The sequence below is a fragment of the Mesoplodon densirostris genome, chromosome 1 (assembly GCF_025265405.1).
Source record: "Mesoplodon densirostris isolate mMesDen1 chromosome 1, mMesDen1 primary haplotype, whole genome shotgun sequence".
In the NCBI taxonomy this organism is placed as follows: domain Eukaryota; kingdom Metazoa; phylum Chordata; class Mammalia; order Artiodactyla; family Ziphiidae; genus Mesoplodon; species Mesoplodon densirostris.
This window is the reverse complement of record NC_082661.1, coordinates 30428909-30447811: the sequence shown is the minus strand read 5'-3', so window position 1 is coordinate 30447811 and position 18903 is coordinate 30428909. Positions and strand designations below refer to the sequence as shown.

At 38.2% G+C, this 18903-nt stretch overlaps 1 protein-coding gene across 3 annotated transcripts in view; it reads right to left on the bottom strand.

The window, feature by feature from the left end:
- The window catches only part of HPSE2 (heparanase 2 (inactive)), a 573464-nt gene that overhangs the window by 515457 nt on the left and 39104 nt on the right, over nucleotides 1-18903 (bottom strand). For 2 of the 3 annotated variants that reach the window (XM_060109459.1, XM_060109548.1), the window contains exon 3: nucleotides 2850-3011. The exons of the other annotated variant lie outside the window; for it this stretch is intronic. In XM_060109459.1, coding sequence (XP_059965442.1) covers nucleotides 2850-3011 — 162 coding nt within the window. The remainder of the gene's footprint in view (nucleotides 1-2849; nucleotides 3012-18903) is intronic. 3 annotated transcript variants of the gene reach the window in all.

Genomic DNA, 18903 nt, shown 5'->3' with positions numbered 1-18903 from the left:
CCCTCCAGATTAGGTGAGGCTAACATTATTTCCAATACCATGTAAATCATTCACATGAAGATATTAAGACATGTTTAATATCATGCAAAAATACAATCCATTTTTTAAAAAGTATTATACAGTGAGGACCACTTGTTTCCATTAACTGGGTTGTCACTAGAACTGTAGAGTGGTTTTCCTTTTATTAAATGTTCAGAAGATCCTCAAAGCTAGAATATCATTTGCCCTCATCTGAAGGATGGCTGTTTAAGAGAGATCACAAGCTAGAATGCAAAATATGAAGGCATACCTCTCACCTCATGCTGACAGATCCGCTAAAGATGGAACACCTAAGAATGAGGGCTTGCTTTTGAGGTGAAGGGCAAGAGCCATCATTTTTAATAAGCTTTTAAGCAGCTGCCATTTCCATCACTTTATTAATTTCTTACTATACTGGCATTTCAATCACTTAATTAATTTTTTCCTCTACTGTTAACTTAGTTGTCCAATTTAAAAATGAAGACTATACCACTAACTGACCACTAACAGGAAACAATCATGATACACTGCTACACATGTACATGAAATTCTGTAAATAATTGGGTAGAGAGGTTGAGGGGAGAGCAGAGACATTAAAAAGTGATCTCTTTCTGAGATTTTGGAGGCCCAGTTTCCTCATCCTGTTCCCACATACTTTCATGGCAGACATTTCAAACATGCTAGAGTTATACAAAATAAGTAAAACATCACCAGGCAGAAATCCTAGGGTAGGTGTTCTGAACATGTTGGTAAAGAAAGTCACTTCATTTGAGAGGTCTCTGCCCCTTCAACCTCACCCTCCTTACCAATATACATTCATCACCGAAAAGGGAAATATTTACAGAAGTTAGTTTAGTTATGTTTAAATATTATGTTTAGCTGTCTGGAGACCATGTTCTCAAAATTTATACAAGAAATCAAGGATTAAACTTCATAACAATTAGAAAACTACACTGTGTAAAATCAAAGACTTAGTTAAAGGATAGTAAAATAGTTTTACCATTGGTGCTAAAATGAAATGACTCCATCTCTTCTCAACACCTGGCACCAAAACCTTTTGCACTTTCACGTAAACAACACAGGGCACACCAAATGCTCTGTCTGCAGCAAGGTACCACCTCTGCAACAGGCATTTGGGTGAAAAATGTGGAAAATGCCTGAGGGCTCTTTGAAGCAGCTTGGGAGAAGTGAGAGCAGGAAAGAGGCTCTTCTCTAGGGTAAGTTTGTTTAGGAGAAAGTAAGCAAGTTGTCAGGGTAAAAGTTGACAATGTTAATTCCAACAGTTTGAACTGAGAATAAACATCCAAAGGGATTACGTTACTGAGAATTAGAAAAGATTCCATTGAACTCAATAGAGCACTTGTGTTTTCAAAGATAATATGCCTTCAAGCCACACTCTGGATGCACAGTTTAGGATTAGAATTACCCTAAGCTCTTTCTATGCCACATTAAAGAACACAGGGTCTGACATCTCTAATGTATGCCTAAAAAGTTAGAATAAGGATAGCTTAAAATACTGCATTTCCAATAACTGAATTGGAAAATACTATATACATGTACTATTTGTACATTTGAGGTAGACTGAAGAGATTTGGAGAAAAATATGTTCATCCCAAACATCTAAACTTAATCACAGTTTCACTAACCAGTTTAGGATTTATTAGCCATAAATCACTTTTAAGTTTTCCTTCCTTAATGACCTATCAAAGAACAAAAAATAGGGCCTACACTTATGAAATCCATAATCCTCTTCTCTGCTCTCCAAAGCCACATTTAAATCTGGCTTTCATCTCATGTTGCTGAGTTTTCCACCAGGTACAGATGTAGAGTCAGAAGAGACTTGTGTTTTTTCAAAAGCAAAACAACCTGGTTGCTGGAAGCAACCTGGTGAAATGCCAGGAAGCCTGTAAAATTTTTTTTAATTTTCCTAACTTGGAGTTTACAAAAATAAGTGTGAGATGTTCATAGCCTGTCAGGCACTCCATCTTTTAATTTTTTTAATATTCCTAAACAAGGGAAAACACACACTTTGATTTATTAAAATTTATTTGAATCAAGATAATGCAGATCTGCCTTGCATTCCCTTAAGAAAATGGAGGTAACTCAGACTGCTCTTCTTAGTTCATCCAAGTCCTACATGATTCTCACATTAGAGTGTGCTATTAGAATTTTTTTCCAAAGCTTGACAAAGGCATACAACTCACATGCTCTTTACCAGCAAAGTCTGCAGCAGCCCTGCAAAAAGTTGTTTCTCCTTTGAGCTCTCACATATATTCACTTCCCGCCTAGAACCAAGGATGTAAAGGAGTATGGCTCAGTCTCATAGCCTCTTTGTTCTTAAAAAGAAAATCAAATTCCCTAGATATTTTCAAACTCCACCAAGAATAGAACATTCTCAGCTCTGCCTGTGGATCATTATCTCTTTTACATTTCATCTTTATATTCACTGAGTTCACAGAAAGGGCATACACAGAAAGAGGAAAATAGCTGCTTCTTAGACACCAAATTTAGTAATTTTCTCAAATCTATTGGCACACATCTAAAAAGTCATATTTTTACAAGGCTTCATTAGGTTTTCATTGGTTCTCTCTTTTGAGAACACACATGCTGAACCGCCCATAACCTCAAGCCAAAATACATCTGCAAAATGTAATAAATATTTTATATGAATATAAGAATCATCACAATTTTAAAAGGGATAAGTGGGAAAAGACAGACAGATGCAGCTCATCTGAATCCCACTTTAGTGTCTCCCAAGCATCAAGTTGCTAACTGATGGAGACCATCAATCTACAGTGCTCTAAGATTACAGCCGACGCCGATAGCCTTACCTGTTAATACGAGATTACTGTAAGTATTGGAGAATTGCTCCTTTAGAAGAACCAGATGCATCTGAGCTGCCTTCTCCCGTTGGAGCTCCAGCATAACATCAGGGTGCTGGGCAATCTTGCAGCCTTTCTGTTTATCCAAGGCAACATCACTTCGAACAATGTCTAAAAAAAGAAAGAAAGAAGACAGGCAGCAAAAAACAAAACAAAACAAAAGCCATATACACATCAAAGTCCTATTGCACCCAATATGACAGAATTTATAAACTACCATCATTTTCATCAAAGTGAAGAGATTCAGAAATAATAAACCTGAAGGGTCTCCTACTTCATGATGCATCCTACAAGTTTCTCTGGTCATTTCCAAATTCTCTGGAGATTTCTGTTTCTTAGCTTTCTCTGACCTCATTTAAGATTCTCACTCCTCCATTCCCCTTCTCAGCTTACATCCAGGACTTATGTGCCTCCTGGTCCCTTTTCTTAACATCTTTTACCATGGGGAAAAATAATACGACCTTGCCTGAATACTAGTGACTATGAAGGTCATTCCCTCTACTTCAGGCTGTAGGACTGGGTGATAGCACCAGCATGTGTATTCAGGATACTTGGCCTGTTTTCAAATTTACCCCCCACCCAGCCCATTCAGCTCAAATGAAAGCTGCCATTCTGTGGTACAGCTGCTTAGGACTTCTACTGCTATTTTTCATGTACCTCTGAGTATATTCAGACTCATTAATTGCCCTTTAAATATATAAAGTATATAAAAGTATTTTGTGGGTCACTGAAGAAAGCAAGAGTAGGGCTAGAGTCACTCTGGAGAATTGCCTCTTTCCCAATTATTTTCCTATTAGTGATAGGCTGCCTTTCACACCTCAGTATGATTTTCACTCAAAGCATATGTATTCTCCAGAAAACAGCCCTTCTCAAAAACAAACATTCATCGAGAATGCTGCCCAAAAAGCAGGGACCTTTTATGTCCTAAAGTAACTTATTTTTACAAATTAAAAGATAACTCAGCTGATTATCGTATATGGACAAATCAGCAGCAATTGGAATGACAACTCTAGAAACTTACAAGTTTTACATAACAAACTGAAGGATTTTAGGGGAAAAAAGTGCTAAAAATAAAAAAACTGCTCTGCCACTATTGACACCAATGGCTTTGGAAAAGAAAAACTAATGCCCATGTCAATGGTACCAATAGGAAAGATTTGGCTCTTTAAGCAATATCAATGACACCTAAGAGAAAATAGGGCATGTGACATGAAGGGCTGATCATCATTCTGTGCAAAAGATTTTCAAACACATCAAAAGAGCCCTAAAAGAGAAGATCAGATATAAAAACAAACCCATGACAACTTCTACCTTCTAAGCATTAGCATGTGTGATTGACAAAGATTAGCCAGATGTAAGAATGGTCCTCACTCATTCTTAGATAAAAATAGAGGAGCTGGTTGGAAATAGTGCAATATTTATGCCTAAACATATTTAGACTAATTTCTAGGATGTAGACAATAAGGTGCACTCATTTAACAATCAAGTAAGTAACAATCTCATAGATTTTCTGATCCTTGAATACAAAATTAGAATAAATTTAAGAATACACTCTAGTTTATAAGATCATCAATAGAAGGTAAGAGGAATAATGCATACAGTATACATCTATTTAAATTACACTCTATAAAATTTTTTAAATACAGTGTATCATTGAATCCTTCCAACCATCGATGAAAGCAGACATTGTTGACTAGCTGACCCAAATCCTAAACACAATCCCTTCTCCTTTGCCTTCCTCTACTACAGAGACTGAAGAGCTAAAATATACAATTCCCCAGCTTTCCTTGAAGCAAAGAGTGGCCATATAACATGCTTCTAGCCAATGAGCTGCAGGCACACATCCTAGTAGGACCTCCCTGCCCAGATTAAAAGACAGAACTGCACTAAGACCAGTTTTTTTTTTCCTTCAGCCCTTTAGTCCTTCCTATTCTTTATGCCTAAAACACAAACAAAGTTATAGTAGCCATTTTGTGGCAATGAATCAAGAAGCAAGAGGGCAAAGGTCTTACGCACTAAGGATGGTGAACAGGAAGATGGGAAGAGCTTAAGTCCCCTAACGTCATTACTGAGCTACCATACTTGTGCTAGACTGCTTATCTTTTGTTCCTTGTTATGTAACATAAAAGCACTATTTGTATAAATCATGAATAGTCAGTCATCTATTTTTGAAATCCTAATCTGCTTTGCAATCTTAAATGATAATGAGTAATATTATTATCCTTAATTTATATATGGAAAAACTGAGGTCCACAAAGCATAAGTGACTTGCTCAAATTCACATATCATGGTCAGTCCCCAAATCCAGAAATTTTCAAAGCCAAATCCACTGATCTTTCCAGAAGTTACTCCTATATAGAAACTCAAGAACTTAATAGTAAAGTATGGTAAACGGTAAAACTGAGGAAATAGAAAGAAAACCTTTTTATACTATACAGTAGCATACCACAGCTGATCTATCCAGAAAAGAAATATGGATGATACTTTCCCCCCAAAAATTACAAAACTCGTACCAAAATATACTACAAAGAAGAAAAAGAGATTTCAATTATCCTGATATCTTCTAATAGAAGTCTAATTCAAAGGGTAGAATATCTACTAAACTCTCTATATCCTATCTAACAAATGTATTACGCAGAAGGTAGAAGAAGCATAATTACAACTGATATCCTCAACGTCATTTACGCCAGAACCTTGAAATAAAGTGAACAAATTACCTAATATTAAGAATAGTAAGAAAAGAAAACAATGGGCATGGCCTAACAAACGTCCTAGACTTAAAAAAGTACATTTCAACAATGTTTGGGGAAAACATAGATTTGCAACATAGAATCTTTTTTTATTGAGGTATATATAGTTGATTTACAATATTATATTAAGTTCAGGTCTACAAAATAATGATTCAATATTTTTATAGATTATACTCCATTTAAAGTTATTATAAAATATTGGCTATATTCCCTGTGCTGTACAATATATCCTTGTGGCTTATTTATTTTATATATGGTATCTGTAACTCTTAATCCCCTATCCCTATTTTGCCCCTCCCCACCTTCCCTCTACCTACTGGTAACCACTAATTTGTTCTCTATATCTGTCTTTTTGTTTTGTTATATTCATTCTTTTGTTTATTATTCTACATATAAGTGATAACATATAGTATTTGTCTTTCTCTGACTTATTTCACTAAGCATAATACTCTCCAGGTCCATCCATGTTGTTGCAAATGGCAAGATTTCATCTTTTTATGGCTGAGTAATATTCCACTGTTCTATCAACAGATGAATGGATAAAGATGTGATGTGATATACACATACACACACATATATATAATCTCACATGTGACTGATCCCCTGTCGGTCATATGATTTATAAATATTATTTTCCCACTCAGTAGATTGTCTTTTCATTTTCACAATGGTTTCCTCTGCTGTGCAAAAGCTTTCTAAGTCCATTTGTTTAGTTTTGCTTTTGTTTCCCTTTATCTTAGGAGATAGATCCAAAAAATATTGCCCTGAGTAATATCAAAGAGTGTTCTGCCTATGTTTTCTTCTAGGAGTTTTATGGTTTTCAATCTTACATTTAGGTCTTTAAGCCATTTTGAATTTATTTTTGTATATGGTGTGAGAAAGTAGTCCAGTTTGATTCTTTTGCATGTAGCTGTCCAGTTTTCCCAGCACCACTTATTGAAGAGAGTGCTTTTCCCCACTGTATATTCTTGCTTTTTTTGTCATAGATTAATTGATCATAAATGTGTGGGTTTATTTCTGGGTTCTATATTCTGTTCCATTGATCTGTGTGTCTGTTTTTGTGTAGGTACCATTCTGTTTTGATTACTGTAGCTTTGTAGTACAGTCTGAAGTCAGGGCATAATACCTCTGGATCTGTTCATCTTTCTCAACATTGCTTTGGCTGTTCAGGGTCTTTTGTGTTTCCATACAAATTTTAAAATTGTGTTCTAGTTCTGTGAAAAAAATGCCATTGATATTTTGATAGAGATTGCACTGAATATATAGATTGCCTGGGGTAGTCTGGTCATTTTAACAATAATGATTCTTCTAATCCATGAACACGTAATATCTTTTCATCTGTTTGTGTTATCTTCAATTTCTTACACCAGTGTCTTATAGTTTTCTGAGTACAGGTCTTAGGTAGGTTTCTTCCTAGGTATTTTATTCTTTTTGATGTGATTGTAAATGGGATTGCTTCCTTAGTTTCTGTTTCTGATAGTTCATTATTATATAGAAATGCAAAGATATCTGTATATTAATTTTGTATCCTGCAACTTTACCAAATTCATTGATGAGCTCTAGTAGTTTTCTGGTGGTGTCTTTAGGACTTTCTAGGTACCGTATCATGTCATCTGCAAACAGTGACAGTTTTACTTCTTCTTTTCCAATTTGGATTCCTTTTATTTCTCTTCCTTCTCTGATTGCTGTGGCTAGGACTTCCAAAACTATGTTGAACAGAAGTGGTGAGAGTATCTAGGCACGCTTCTGGCCCATACAAGTCAATATATAGAATTAACCATCACAGTGTCATTCTGGAAAAGGCAAACCTATTGTGCAATAATCAGATCAGTGATTGCAAGAGAAACGGAGATTATTGAACACAAAAGGATATGAGGAAAGTTTGGGGGAGGTGATGGAATGTGCCATATTTTTATGTGGTGGTAGTTACATGACCATATAGGTCTGTCAGAACTCATTGAATTGTACACATAAAATGGGTGAATTTCCTTATATGTAATTATACCTCAATAAACATGAATTCAAAAAGTGGTGAGAGTAAACATCCTTGTCTTGTTCCTCATCTTAGAGGAAATGTGTTCAGCTTTTCACCACTGAACATGATGTTAGCTATGAGTTTGTCATAAATGGCCTTTACTGTGTTGAGGTATGCTCCCTCTATGCTCACTTTCTAGAGATTTTTTATCATAAATGGATGTTGAACTTTATCAAAGCATTTTGTGCATCTATTGAGATGACCATATGGCTTTTATTCTTCAATTTGTTAATGTATCACATTGATTGATTTGCAAGTACTGAAAAATCCTTGCATCCCTGGGATAAATCCCACTTGATTATGGTGTATGATCCTTTAATATAATGTTGGATTCAATTAGCTAATATTTTGTTGAGGACTTCTGCATCTATGTTCATACAGTTAACTATTTTAACTTTCTTTTTATGTGGTATCTTTGTCCAGTTTTGGTATCAGGGTGATGCTGGCCTCATAGAATAAGTCTGTAAGTGTTCCTCTCTCTGCAATTTTTTGGAATAGTTTCAGAAGGATGGGTGTTAACTCTTATTTAAATGTTTGATAGAATTCACCTATGAAGCCATCTGGTCTTGAACTTTTTATTACAATTCAATTTCATTACTGGTAATTGGTCTGTTTCATATTTTCTATTTCTTCCTGATTCAGTTGGGAGATTGTACATTTCTAGAAATTTGTCTATTTCTTCTAGGTTGCCCATTTTATCAGTGTATAATTGTTCATAGCAATCTCTTAGGATCCTCTCTATTTCTGTGGTGTCAGTTGTAAACTTCTTTTTCATTTCTGGTTTTACTGATTTGGGCCCTCTCTCTTTTTTTCTTGATGAGTCTAGCTGAAAGTTCATCAATTTTGTTTATCTTTTCGAAGAACCAGCTCTTAGTTCCATTGAGCTTCTCTATTTTTTGTTGGTCTCTATTTCATTTATTTCTGCTCTGATCTTTATGATTTCTCTCCTTCAACTAAATTCGGGTCTTGTTTGTTCTTCTTTTTCTCGTTCCTTTAGGTGTAAGGTTAGTTTGTTTCTTTGAGATTTTTCTTCTTTCCTGAGGTAAAGCTTGAATCACTATAAACTTCCCTCTTAGAACTGCTTTTGCTATATCCCATTAATTTTGGAACATTGTTTTCATTTTCACTTGTCTCCAGGTATTTTTTTTTCCTTCTTTGATTTCTTCGGTGATACATTGCTTGTCTAGTAGCATACTGTTTACCTTCCACATGTTTGTGTTTTTCCCTTAACTACTTATAGTGGATATAGATGATTTTACTATTTTTCTTTTAATCTTCCCACTTGCTTTGTATGTCGTTGACTTACTACACTTACTATATATTTGCCTTTACCAGTGAACTTTTTCTTTTCATAATGTTCATGTTTCTAGTTATGACCTTTTCTTTTTCACTTAAAAAGTCCTTTTAACAGTTTTGCAAAGTTGATTTTGTGGTGCTGAACCCTTTTAGCTTCTGCTTGTCTGTAAAACTTTTGATCTCTCCAAATCTGAATGAAACCCTTGACAGATAAGAGTATTCTTGGTGGCAGGCTTTTCCCTTTCATAATTTTAAATATATCATGCCCTGCCCTTCTGGCCTACAGAGTTTCTGCTGAAAATTCAACTGACAGCCTTATGAGGGTTCCCTTGTATGTAACTTGTTGCTTTTCCCTTTCTGCTTTTAATAATCTTTATTTAACTTTTGCCATCCTAATTACAATGTGACTTGGTGTTGTCTTTTTGGGTTGATCCTGTTTGGGTCTCTCTGTGCTTCCTGGACCTGGATGTCTGTTTCCATTCCCAGGTTAGGGAAGTTTTCAGCTGTTAAGTCTTCAAATATGTTCTCTGCCCTTTTCTCTCTCTCTTCTCCTTCTGGGACCCTACAATGCGAATGTTAATACACTTGATGTTGTCTCAGAGGTCTCTGACACTGTCTTCCCATTTCTTTTTTTTTTTTTTCTTTTCTGTTCAGCTTCAATAATTTCCACTACCCTGTCTTCCAACTCACTAATCTGTTCCTCTGTATCATTTAAAATACTGTTGATTCCTTCTAGTGTATTTTTTACCTCAGTTATCGTATTCTTCATCTCTGTTTGGTTCATCTTTATATTTTCTAACTCTTCGTTTGAAACTTCAAACTTCTCATGCTATTGATCCATTCTTCTCCTGAGTTCTTTGACCATCTTTATAATCATTACCTTGAACCCTTTATTGGGTACATTGCCTATCTCCACTTTACTTATTTCTTCTTCTGGGGTCTTATTTTGTTCTTTCATTTGGAACTTGTTCCTGTTGCCTCATCTTGCCTAATTTGCTGTTTTTATTTCTATATATCTGGTAGGTTGGTTACATTTCCCAGCCTTAGAGAAGCGGCCTTTTGTAGGAGACATCCTATGCATCCCAGCAGCATACTCCCCTCTGGTCACCAGAACCGTATGCTCTAGGCATGCCCCCTATGTGGGCCGCATGGATCCTTCTGTTGTGGAGGGCTGACTGCTATGGGCAGTCTTGTAGGCATGGCTATCCACAGTTCAGTTGGTTGCCAGGCCCTGCCTTATGTGGAAGTTGCTAGCTGCTGGTTGAGGAGCTGGGTCACAAGGTGGCTGTCTGTGGAACCCTGGGGGGTCCTGGGGCTAGTGCTGGTTCACTGGTGGGCAGAGCCAGGTTCTGGAGTTGGTGGCTGTGAGACCTGGGTTCCTGGATCTAGTGTGTCCTGCCAGTGGGTGGGGCTGGTTCCTGACACAACTGGCTGCAGGCTCTAGGGTGTCCCAAAGCTGCTGTTGGCCTGCTGGTAAGTGGAGCTGGATCATGAAGTGGCTGGCTGAGGAATCTAAGGTATCTCAGAGCTGCTGTTGGCCTGCTAGTGGGTGGGGCTGGGGCCCAGAGGATCCCAGGGCTGGTAACAGCCTGCTGGTTGATGGGGTCAGGGCCCAGGGGGTCCAGAGGTGCTGCTGGCTTACTGATGGTCAGAGCCGACTCCTAGGATCTCTGGCTGCAGGGCCCTGGCATTGGTGCTGGCCCACTGGCGGGCAGCCAGCTCCTGATGCAGCTGGCTAAGTCCAGGGTGTCCCAAAGCTTCTGGCCTGCTTGTGAGTGGGGCCAGATCCCGGGACAGCTGGCTGAGGGGCCTCAGGTGTCTCAGAGCTGGGTTGGCTGCCTGGTGGGTAGGCTAGGTCCTGGTACAGCAGGCTGCAAGGATATGGTGGTCCTGGGACTGGTGTCCACCTGCTGATGGGTGGAGTTGGGGCCCAGGGGATCCTGAAGCTGGTGCTCACCGATCGGTGGGTGAAGCTGGGTCCTGGGGCCAAAGCCAGCCGACTGGCAGGCAGAGCTGAGTTCTGGGGTCGCTGGCTGAAAGGCCCAGGGGTCCTATAGCTGGTGTCAGCCCACTGATGGGTGGGGCCAAGGCCCTGGGAGTTTTGGGGCTAATGTTGACTCACTGGTAGATGGAGCCATGTCCAAGATATCTGGCAGCAGGGCCCTGGAGGTCCAGGAGTTGGTATTGGCCCATTGGTGGGTGGGGCTGGTTGCAGGGTCCAGAGTGTCCCAAAGCTTATTCCAGACTGCTAGTGGCTGGGCTGGGTCTTGCCATGCAGGCTGCAGGGCTGCAGTGGCCCTGGGGTTGGTGTTGGCCCACTGATGGACAGAGCTTGGTCCCGGGGTCTCTGGCCCTTGCAGGGCCCTGGGTGTCCCAATGTTAGTGCCTGCAACAGGGGTGTTTCAGGCCCAGTTCTCAGCCCTCTGGTGGACATGGCCTTGTCCCGGGGTGGCTGTGGGCTTAGGGGATCTTAAGGCAGCCTGCCTGCTGGTGGGTGGGGCTGTGTTCCTGCCCAGCTAGTTGCTTGGCCTGAGGCATTCCAGTACTGGTACCAATAGGCTGGCAATGGGGTCAGGTCCCAGTGCTAATAAGCTAGAGGGAGAATTCCAAATTGGTGTTTGCCAGCACCAGTGTCCACATGGTATAACAAGCTCCCCAAAATGGCTTCTGCCAGTGTCTATGTCCCCAGGGTGAGCTCCAGTTGCCTCCTGCCTCTCCAAGGGGCTCTCCAAGATGAGGAGGTGGGTCTGACCCAGGCTCCTTTCAAATTACTGTTTCTGCCCTAGGTCCTGGAAGGTGTGGGATACTGTGTGTGTCCTTTAAGAGTGGGGTTTCTATCTCCCACAGCCTTCTCGGTCTCCTGAAAGTAAGCCCTGCGGGCCTTCAAAGCCAAACATTCTGGGGGTTCATCTTCCCAGTACAGGACCCTCAGGCAAGGGCTCAGACCCATGGCTCCTTGGGAAGAAACTCTGAAATTTTATTTATCCTCCCCTTTATAGGTCACCCACCCAGGGGTATGGGTCTTGACCATACCACAACTCCACCCCTCCTGCCCATCTTATTGTGGTTCTTTCTTTATATGTTTAGTTGCAGACGATCTTTTCAGTTAGATTATGGTCTTTCTCATCAATAGTTGCTCTGTAAATAGTTGTGATTTTGGTGTGTCCATGAGAGGCGGTGAGCTCAGGGTCTTCCACCATCTTGGTCAAACTCCCTATAGACTCTTTATTTAACCCTAATCTGTTTGAAATTGTATTAAAGACTAGATAAACATGAAGCAAGGACACTTATCAACGATGTACAAGGCCACAGGTCCAGGAAAAGAGTTAATATCATAGATAGTAGACTCAAAATTCAAAATTATCTTGGGACCCTAGAAACTAAGCGTGAAATCTCCAAAATGTAGGGTGAAGACATGAACACAAAGTACTGCATTTATACTGAAAGTTAATTACATAGATGGGAAGACCAAATCAGACAGAAGTTTGAATATTTAAGATCTTATTAAGATCTGTAGGTTTTAGTTGAATATAAGCTTAATATAAGTCAGTGATATGTTACCAAATACGATATTATTGTAATCAGGATTAGTGCAATCAGACTAAATTAATAGAACTAGAATATCCAGAATATAGGAGGTAACATGGCCACACTGCATTCTATGCCAGCCAAGGGCAGCATAGTGAAGAGTTGGAGTTAAACAAACCTAGGTTCAAATTCTGGCATAAAGGTCACTTGTTAGTTGCAAAAGTGACAGACAAAAGCACCTCTGTACACCTCAATTTCTTCATCCACTGTTATCGTAGAGATGTAGAAGATTAGCACTATGCATGCAACATAATAAGAGCTCTATAAAGGGTAGGTATTATTATTGTTATTAGTATGGTACTTGTGGTATTGTTCACTTCCAGCTGTAATAGTCTCAGCAGTATACTAATCATTTGGAGTGCATCCAAAGAAAAGCACCAAGAGAGGAAATAATTTTATTTTTCAAATAGCTGAAAAAAAACTGAGAGTGTTGACCTTGGCAAAGAAAAAACTAAAGAAGACCTGCTTTCATACATAAGAGACTTATTCTGTGAAAATCCAGAAAGCCAAACATTATAGGAATAACCAAAAGACATACTATTCAATTACACATAAGAAAACTGTAGCAACAGAAGTTGTCCTATAAGGAAAAGAGCTACTTGAGGATGGAGTTTCCTCATAAAACCTCCATACAGTTTTCCACAGTGGTTGCACCCATTTACATTCCCACCAAAGTGCAGAGGTTTCCTTTTCTTCACACCCTCACCAACAGTGTTATTTCTTGTTTTATTTTTTTATTATAGCCATTCTAACAGATATGAGGTGATATCTCATTGTGGTTTTGATTTGCATTTCCCTAATGATTAGTGATTATAAGCATTTTTTCATGTACCTGCTGGCCACCTGTACGTCTTCTTTGGAGAAATGTCTCTTCAGATCTTCTGTCCATTTTTTGATCAGATTTTTTGGGGTTTTTCTGTTTGTTTGTTTGTTATAGAGTTATAAGAGTTCTTTATATATTTGGGATATTGACCCCTTATCAGATATATTTGCAAATATTTTGTCCCATTCAGTAAGTTGCCTTTTCATTTTGTTGATGCTTTCCTTTGCTGTGCAAGACAAAATTATTTTTAAGACAAGAAATATTACTGGAGACACATAGAGACAGATCATAGTGATAAAAGAGTCAATGTATTAGGAAGATATAACAACCATAAATGTATATACACATAACAAGTGAATTCCAAAATACATGAAGCAAAATCTGACTGAATTGCAAGGGGAATTTAACAATTATAGCTGGAGATTTCACTACTCTTTTCAGTATTTGATGGAACTACACAGAAAAACAGTAAGAGTATCAAAGGTATGAAAAATACTATCTACCAATTTGACCTACTGACATTAATAGAATATACCAAACAAAAGCAGAATACACATACTTTCTAAGCACACATGAAACAATCAGGATATTCCTATGCCAGGCCATAAACTAATCTCATAAATTTAAAAGGACTGAAGTCATACAAAGTATGTTCTCTGACAGCACTGGAATTAAATTAGGAATCCATAACAGAAAATCTCTAGAAAATCCCCAAATACTAAGAAGCTAAACAATACACTTCTAAATAATGTATGGGTCAAAAAATCACTAGGGAAATTAGAAAATATTTTGAACTGAATGAAAGTGGAGGCACAAAATATCAAAATTTATGCAACACTGCCTAAATGCTTAGAGAGAAAAGTATAGCTTTACACACCTATATTAGAAAGGAAGAAGAATCTCAAGTCAATAATGTTAAGTTCCCACTTAGAAGCTAGAAAAATTAAACAGAAGCAAGCGGAAAGAAGAAAATAATAAATATTTCTATTGATTTCTTTTCTGACAGAAATTTATGAAATAGAAAACAGAGAAACAACAGAGAAAAATCAATGAAACAAGGGACTTCCCTGGTGGGTCAGTGGTTAAGAATCATCCTGCCAATGCAGAAGACATGGGTTGGGGCCCTGGTCTGGGAAGATCCCACATGCCGCGGAGCAACTAAGCTCGTGTGCCACAACTACTGAGCCTGCACTCTAGAGCCCGCGAGCCACAACCACTGAAGCCTTCATGCTTAGAGCCCATGCTCCACAGCAAGAGAAGCCACTGCAATGAGAAGCCTGTGCACTGCAATGAAGAGTAGCCCCTGCTCACCGCAACTAGAGAAAGCCCACGTGCAGCAATGAAGACCCAACACAGCCAAAAATAAAAAATAAATAAAATAAATTTATAAAAAAAAAATCGGGCTTCCCTGGTGGTGCAGTAGTTGAGAATCTGCCTGCCAGTGCAGGGGACACGGGTTTGAGCCCTGGTCTGGGAAGGTCCAACATGCCGTGGAGCAACTGGGCCCATGAGCCACTGCTACTGAGCCTGCGCATCTGGAGCCTGCGCTCCGCAACAAGAGAGGCTGCGACAGTGAGAGGCCCACGCACCGCGATGAAGAGTGCCCCCGCCACCGCACTAGAGAAAGCCCTCGCACAGAAATGAAGACCCAACACAGCCAAAAATAGATAAATAAATTTATATATATTAAAAAAAAACAATCAATGAAACAAAATACTGCTTCTCTGGAAAAAACAAAATTGGAAAACCTTAAGCTAGACTGACAAAGTAAAATGACACAAATTATCAAAACCAGGGGAGAAGGGCAATTTCAAAAGGTTATGTACTGTATAATTCCATTCATACAACGTTTTCAAAATGACAAAATTATAGTAATAGAGAATAGATTATAAACAAGTAGCATGAGGTTGCTGCTTTCATGTGGTGCAAATTGTTCTGTATTCTGATTGTTATATTGGTTACAGAAATTCATGTATATAATAAAATTTCATAAAACTACACACACACACACGAAATGAATATGTGTAAAAACTGGTGAAATACAAATAACGTCTGTAGTTTAGTTAACTTACTGTGCTATTTTTACAAACTTTTATGAGTCTACCATTATTTCAAAATAAAGTTTAAAAAGAACTTAGACCTTTTTAACCTCATACCACATACAAAAAGTTAATTCAAAATGGATCATATGTCTAAATATAAGAACTAAAGCTATTGATTTTCTAGAAAATATACAAGAAAGTCTGTTTCCTTAGGTTAGGTAAAGATTTCTTAGTTATAACACCTAAAGTACAATTCAGAATGGAAAAAAAATAATGGATTGAACTTCACCAAAAGTAAAAGATTTTAATCTTTAAAAGACATCATTAAGAAAATGAAAAGACAGAAATAAATAATTGGGGCCTAATTACACTTAAAAGCTTTTGCACAGCAAAGGAAACGATCACTAAATAGAAAACACAATGTACTGAATGGAAAAAATATTTGTAAATGATATGACCGATAAGGGGTTAATATCCAAAATACATAAGCAGTTTATACAACTCATATTAATAATTAATAGTGCAACAACATGGATGGACCTGGAGGGTTTTATGCTAAGTGAAATAAGTCAGACAGAGAAAGACAAATACTATAAATACCATACAAATATCACTTATATCTGGAATAATCTAAAAAATGAAACAAAAGAATGAATGTAACAAAACAGAAAAAGACTCACAGAGAACAAACTAGTGGTTACCAGTGGGTAGAGGGAAAGAGGGAGAGGCAAAATAAGGATAGGGGATTAAGAGGTACAAACTACCATGTATAAAATAAATAAGCTACAAAGATACATTGTACAGCACAGGGAATATAGCCAATATTTTATAATAACTTTAAATGGCGTATAATCTATAAAAATACTGAATCACTATCTGTAGACCTGAAATTAATATAATATTGTAAATCAACTATACTTCAATTTAAAAAAAATTTTAAGAAAATGAAAAGACAAGACACAGCTGAGAGAAAATATTTGAAAATCATATATACGATAAAATATATTATACTACTTAATAAAAAAATTAACAACCCAATTTAAAATGGTCAAAATATCCGAATAGACATTCCACCAAAGAAGATATACAAATTTCTAATAAGTATATGAAAAGCTATATACATCAGTAGTCATTAGGAAAATGCAAACTAAAACCACAACAAGGTGCTACCCCTGTGATCCAAAAGACTGACAATACCAAGTGTTAACAAGTATGTAGAGAAACTTGATCCTTCATACACTGCTGGTGAGAATGTAAAATGCCATGGCTACTTTGGAAAACACTTCAGCAGTGTCTTAAAAAGATAAATTTAAACCTACTGTACAACCCAACAAAACCACCCCTAGCATGTTCATAGCAGCACTATTCACAATAGCCAAAAGGTAAAAGTAGCTCAAGTGTCCACTGACAGATAAGTAAACAAAATGTGGTATATATACAATGGAATATTATTACTTAGGCTTAAAAGGAAGGAAATTCAGGCCTTCCCTGGTGGCGCAGTGGTTGAGATTCTGCCTGCCGATGCAGGGGACACAGGTTCGTGCCCTGGTCCCAGAGGATCCCACATGCCGCGGAGCGGCTGGGCCCGTGAGCCATGGCCGCTGAGCCTGCATGTCCAGAGCCTGTGATCCTCAACAGGAGAGGCCACAACAGTGAGAGGCCCGCGCACCGCAAAAAAAAAAAGGAAGGAAATTCTGACACATGCTACAACATGGATGAACCTAGAATACATTATGCTAAGTGAAATAATCCAGTCACAAAAAGACAAATACTCTGATTCCATTTGTATGATGTACATAGGGTGGTCAAACGTAGAGACAGAAAGTAGAATTGGTGGTTGCCAGGGAACTGGGAGGAGGAGAGAACTGGAAGTTATTTTTTAATGGGTACAGAGTTTCAGTTTTACAAGATGTACAGAGTTCTGAAGATGGATGGTGGTGATGGTTGCATAACAATGTGAATGTACTTAACACCATTTAATTGTACATTTAAACATGGTTAAGATGGTAAATTTTATTATGTGTATTTTACTACAATTAGAAATTTTTAAGTAAAACAAATAACCAGAAACATAGGGTTTTTCAAAAATTAAAACAAAACATGAGTCACCTTAAAACCTTGGGACTGCAAAGCTATTGTTATACAGTCCATGTTCAGTTTTGTCTGTAGATTATATGAGTTTAGATATCACAGCTTTGATAGAATTTTGTATGCTGCTATTGCAGTGCCAGATCCAAAAGAGTAAGGTGCAGGCCTGAAGAACAGAAGCCTAGCTTTGTCACAATCCAGTCCCTCAAGCATATCCAGCCCAGGACCCAGGACATAGCCAACAGAAGACCACAAACAGAATGGACAGGATAAGGACTCTTCCATAACAAGACTATGAAGTCACTTCCAAACCAAGACCGGAGGGAGGGAAGTGGGCGGGGGGGGGGGGGGGTAGTGTATTTCCTGTGCCCTGCCTGTGGCTCTGGCCCTTCTTATTCTTTTTTTAGTTGACCAATTTTTAGTTTGGAAGAAAAAAAAAAAAGGCAAAAGAACGTGAGTTTGAGATTTACAGAAAATACCAAAAACAAAAAAAAAAAAAATGAGGGCTGTTCTCACACAAACTGACCAAGGGTAAGACTAGAGACACTCCCTCCCCTCCTAGCTTCAATCCAGCCACTATAAACAGCAGCAGGAAAAGAAAGATCCTAACTATTCCCTTGAAAAGATTCACAGATGCTTTAAGAGCCTCTGTGCTGAAAGACTGGAGCCCCAAGCCAAAGTATTCATTACCTCCCTCATATCCCCCCACTGGCTTGTCCTATAATTTCCCTGATTTAGTCAACCATATATTTTCCTAATATTCTAGTCTCTGATCCCCACTCACTTTGTATTCCTCTCTCTCTCCCTTTCCCTTCAAGTCCTCCCATCATTTTTTTTAAAGCACTTCCTTACTTTCTAACACTGCAAGTGTTCCAGGATCACCTTGTATTTTCCCTGCTCCAGTTCTGGAATCATACACTTCTCCAAGGAGCCCTGGTTCCTTTTGAGAATAGTATTTAAAAATCAAGATCTGGGCACAACATGTGCTTGTTGCTATCGGGGTATCACTACTTCTAGGTCCTCTCAGTAGACACAGATAGGAGGTGTATATGTACATACTAACTGATATATGCCCACATGTCTATATTTATTTCTGCATCTATCTATCTGTATAACCATTAAAAGGGGGAAAAAATGGAATACATTAGTTCATACTGACGTCTCCAAATCCAATCTAGTACCAAAGGGTTCATTCTAGAATTCCCATTTGCTTGTCATTTCTTTCTCTAGTAGTGAGAAACCTGCTTGTCAACAATTATATTTACTTACTTGTTCAACAGCAGTAAAAAAAAAAAAAATGCAGTTTCAGAATTGCTATTCCATACTCCTATGAAAAACAAATTTATCAACTACAGTACAGTGTTTCTGTTCAGTACTTTTT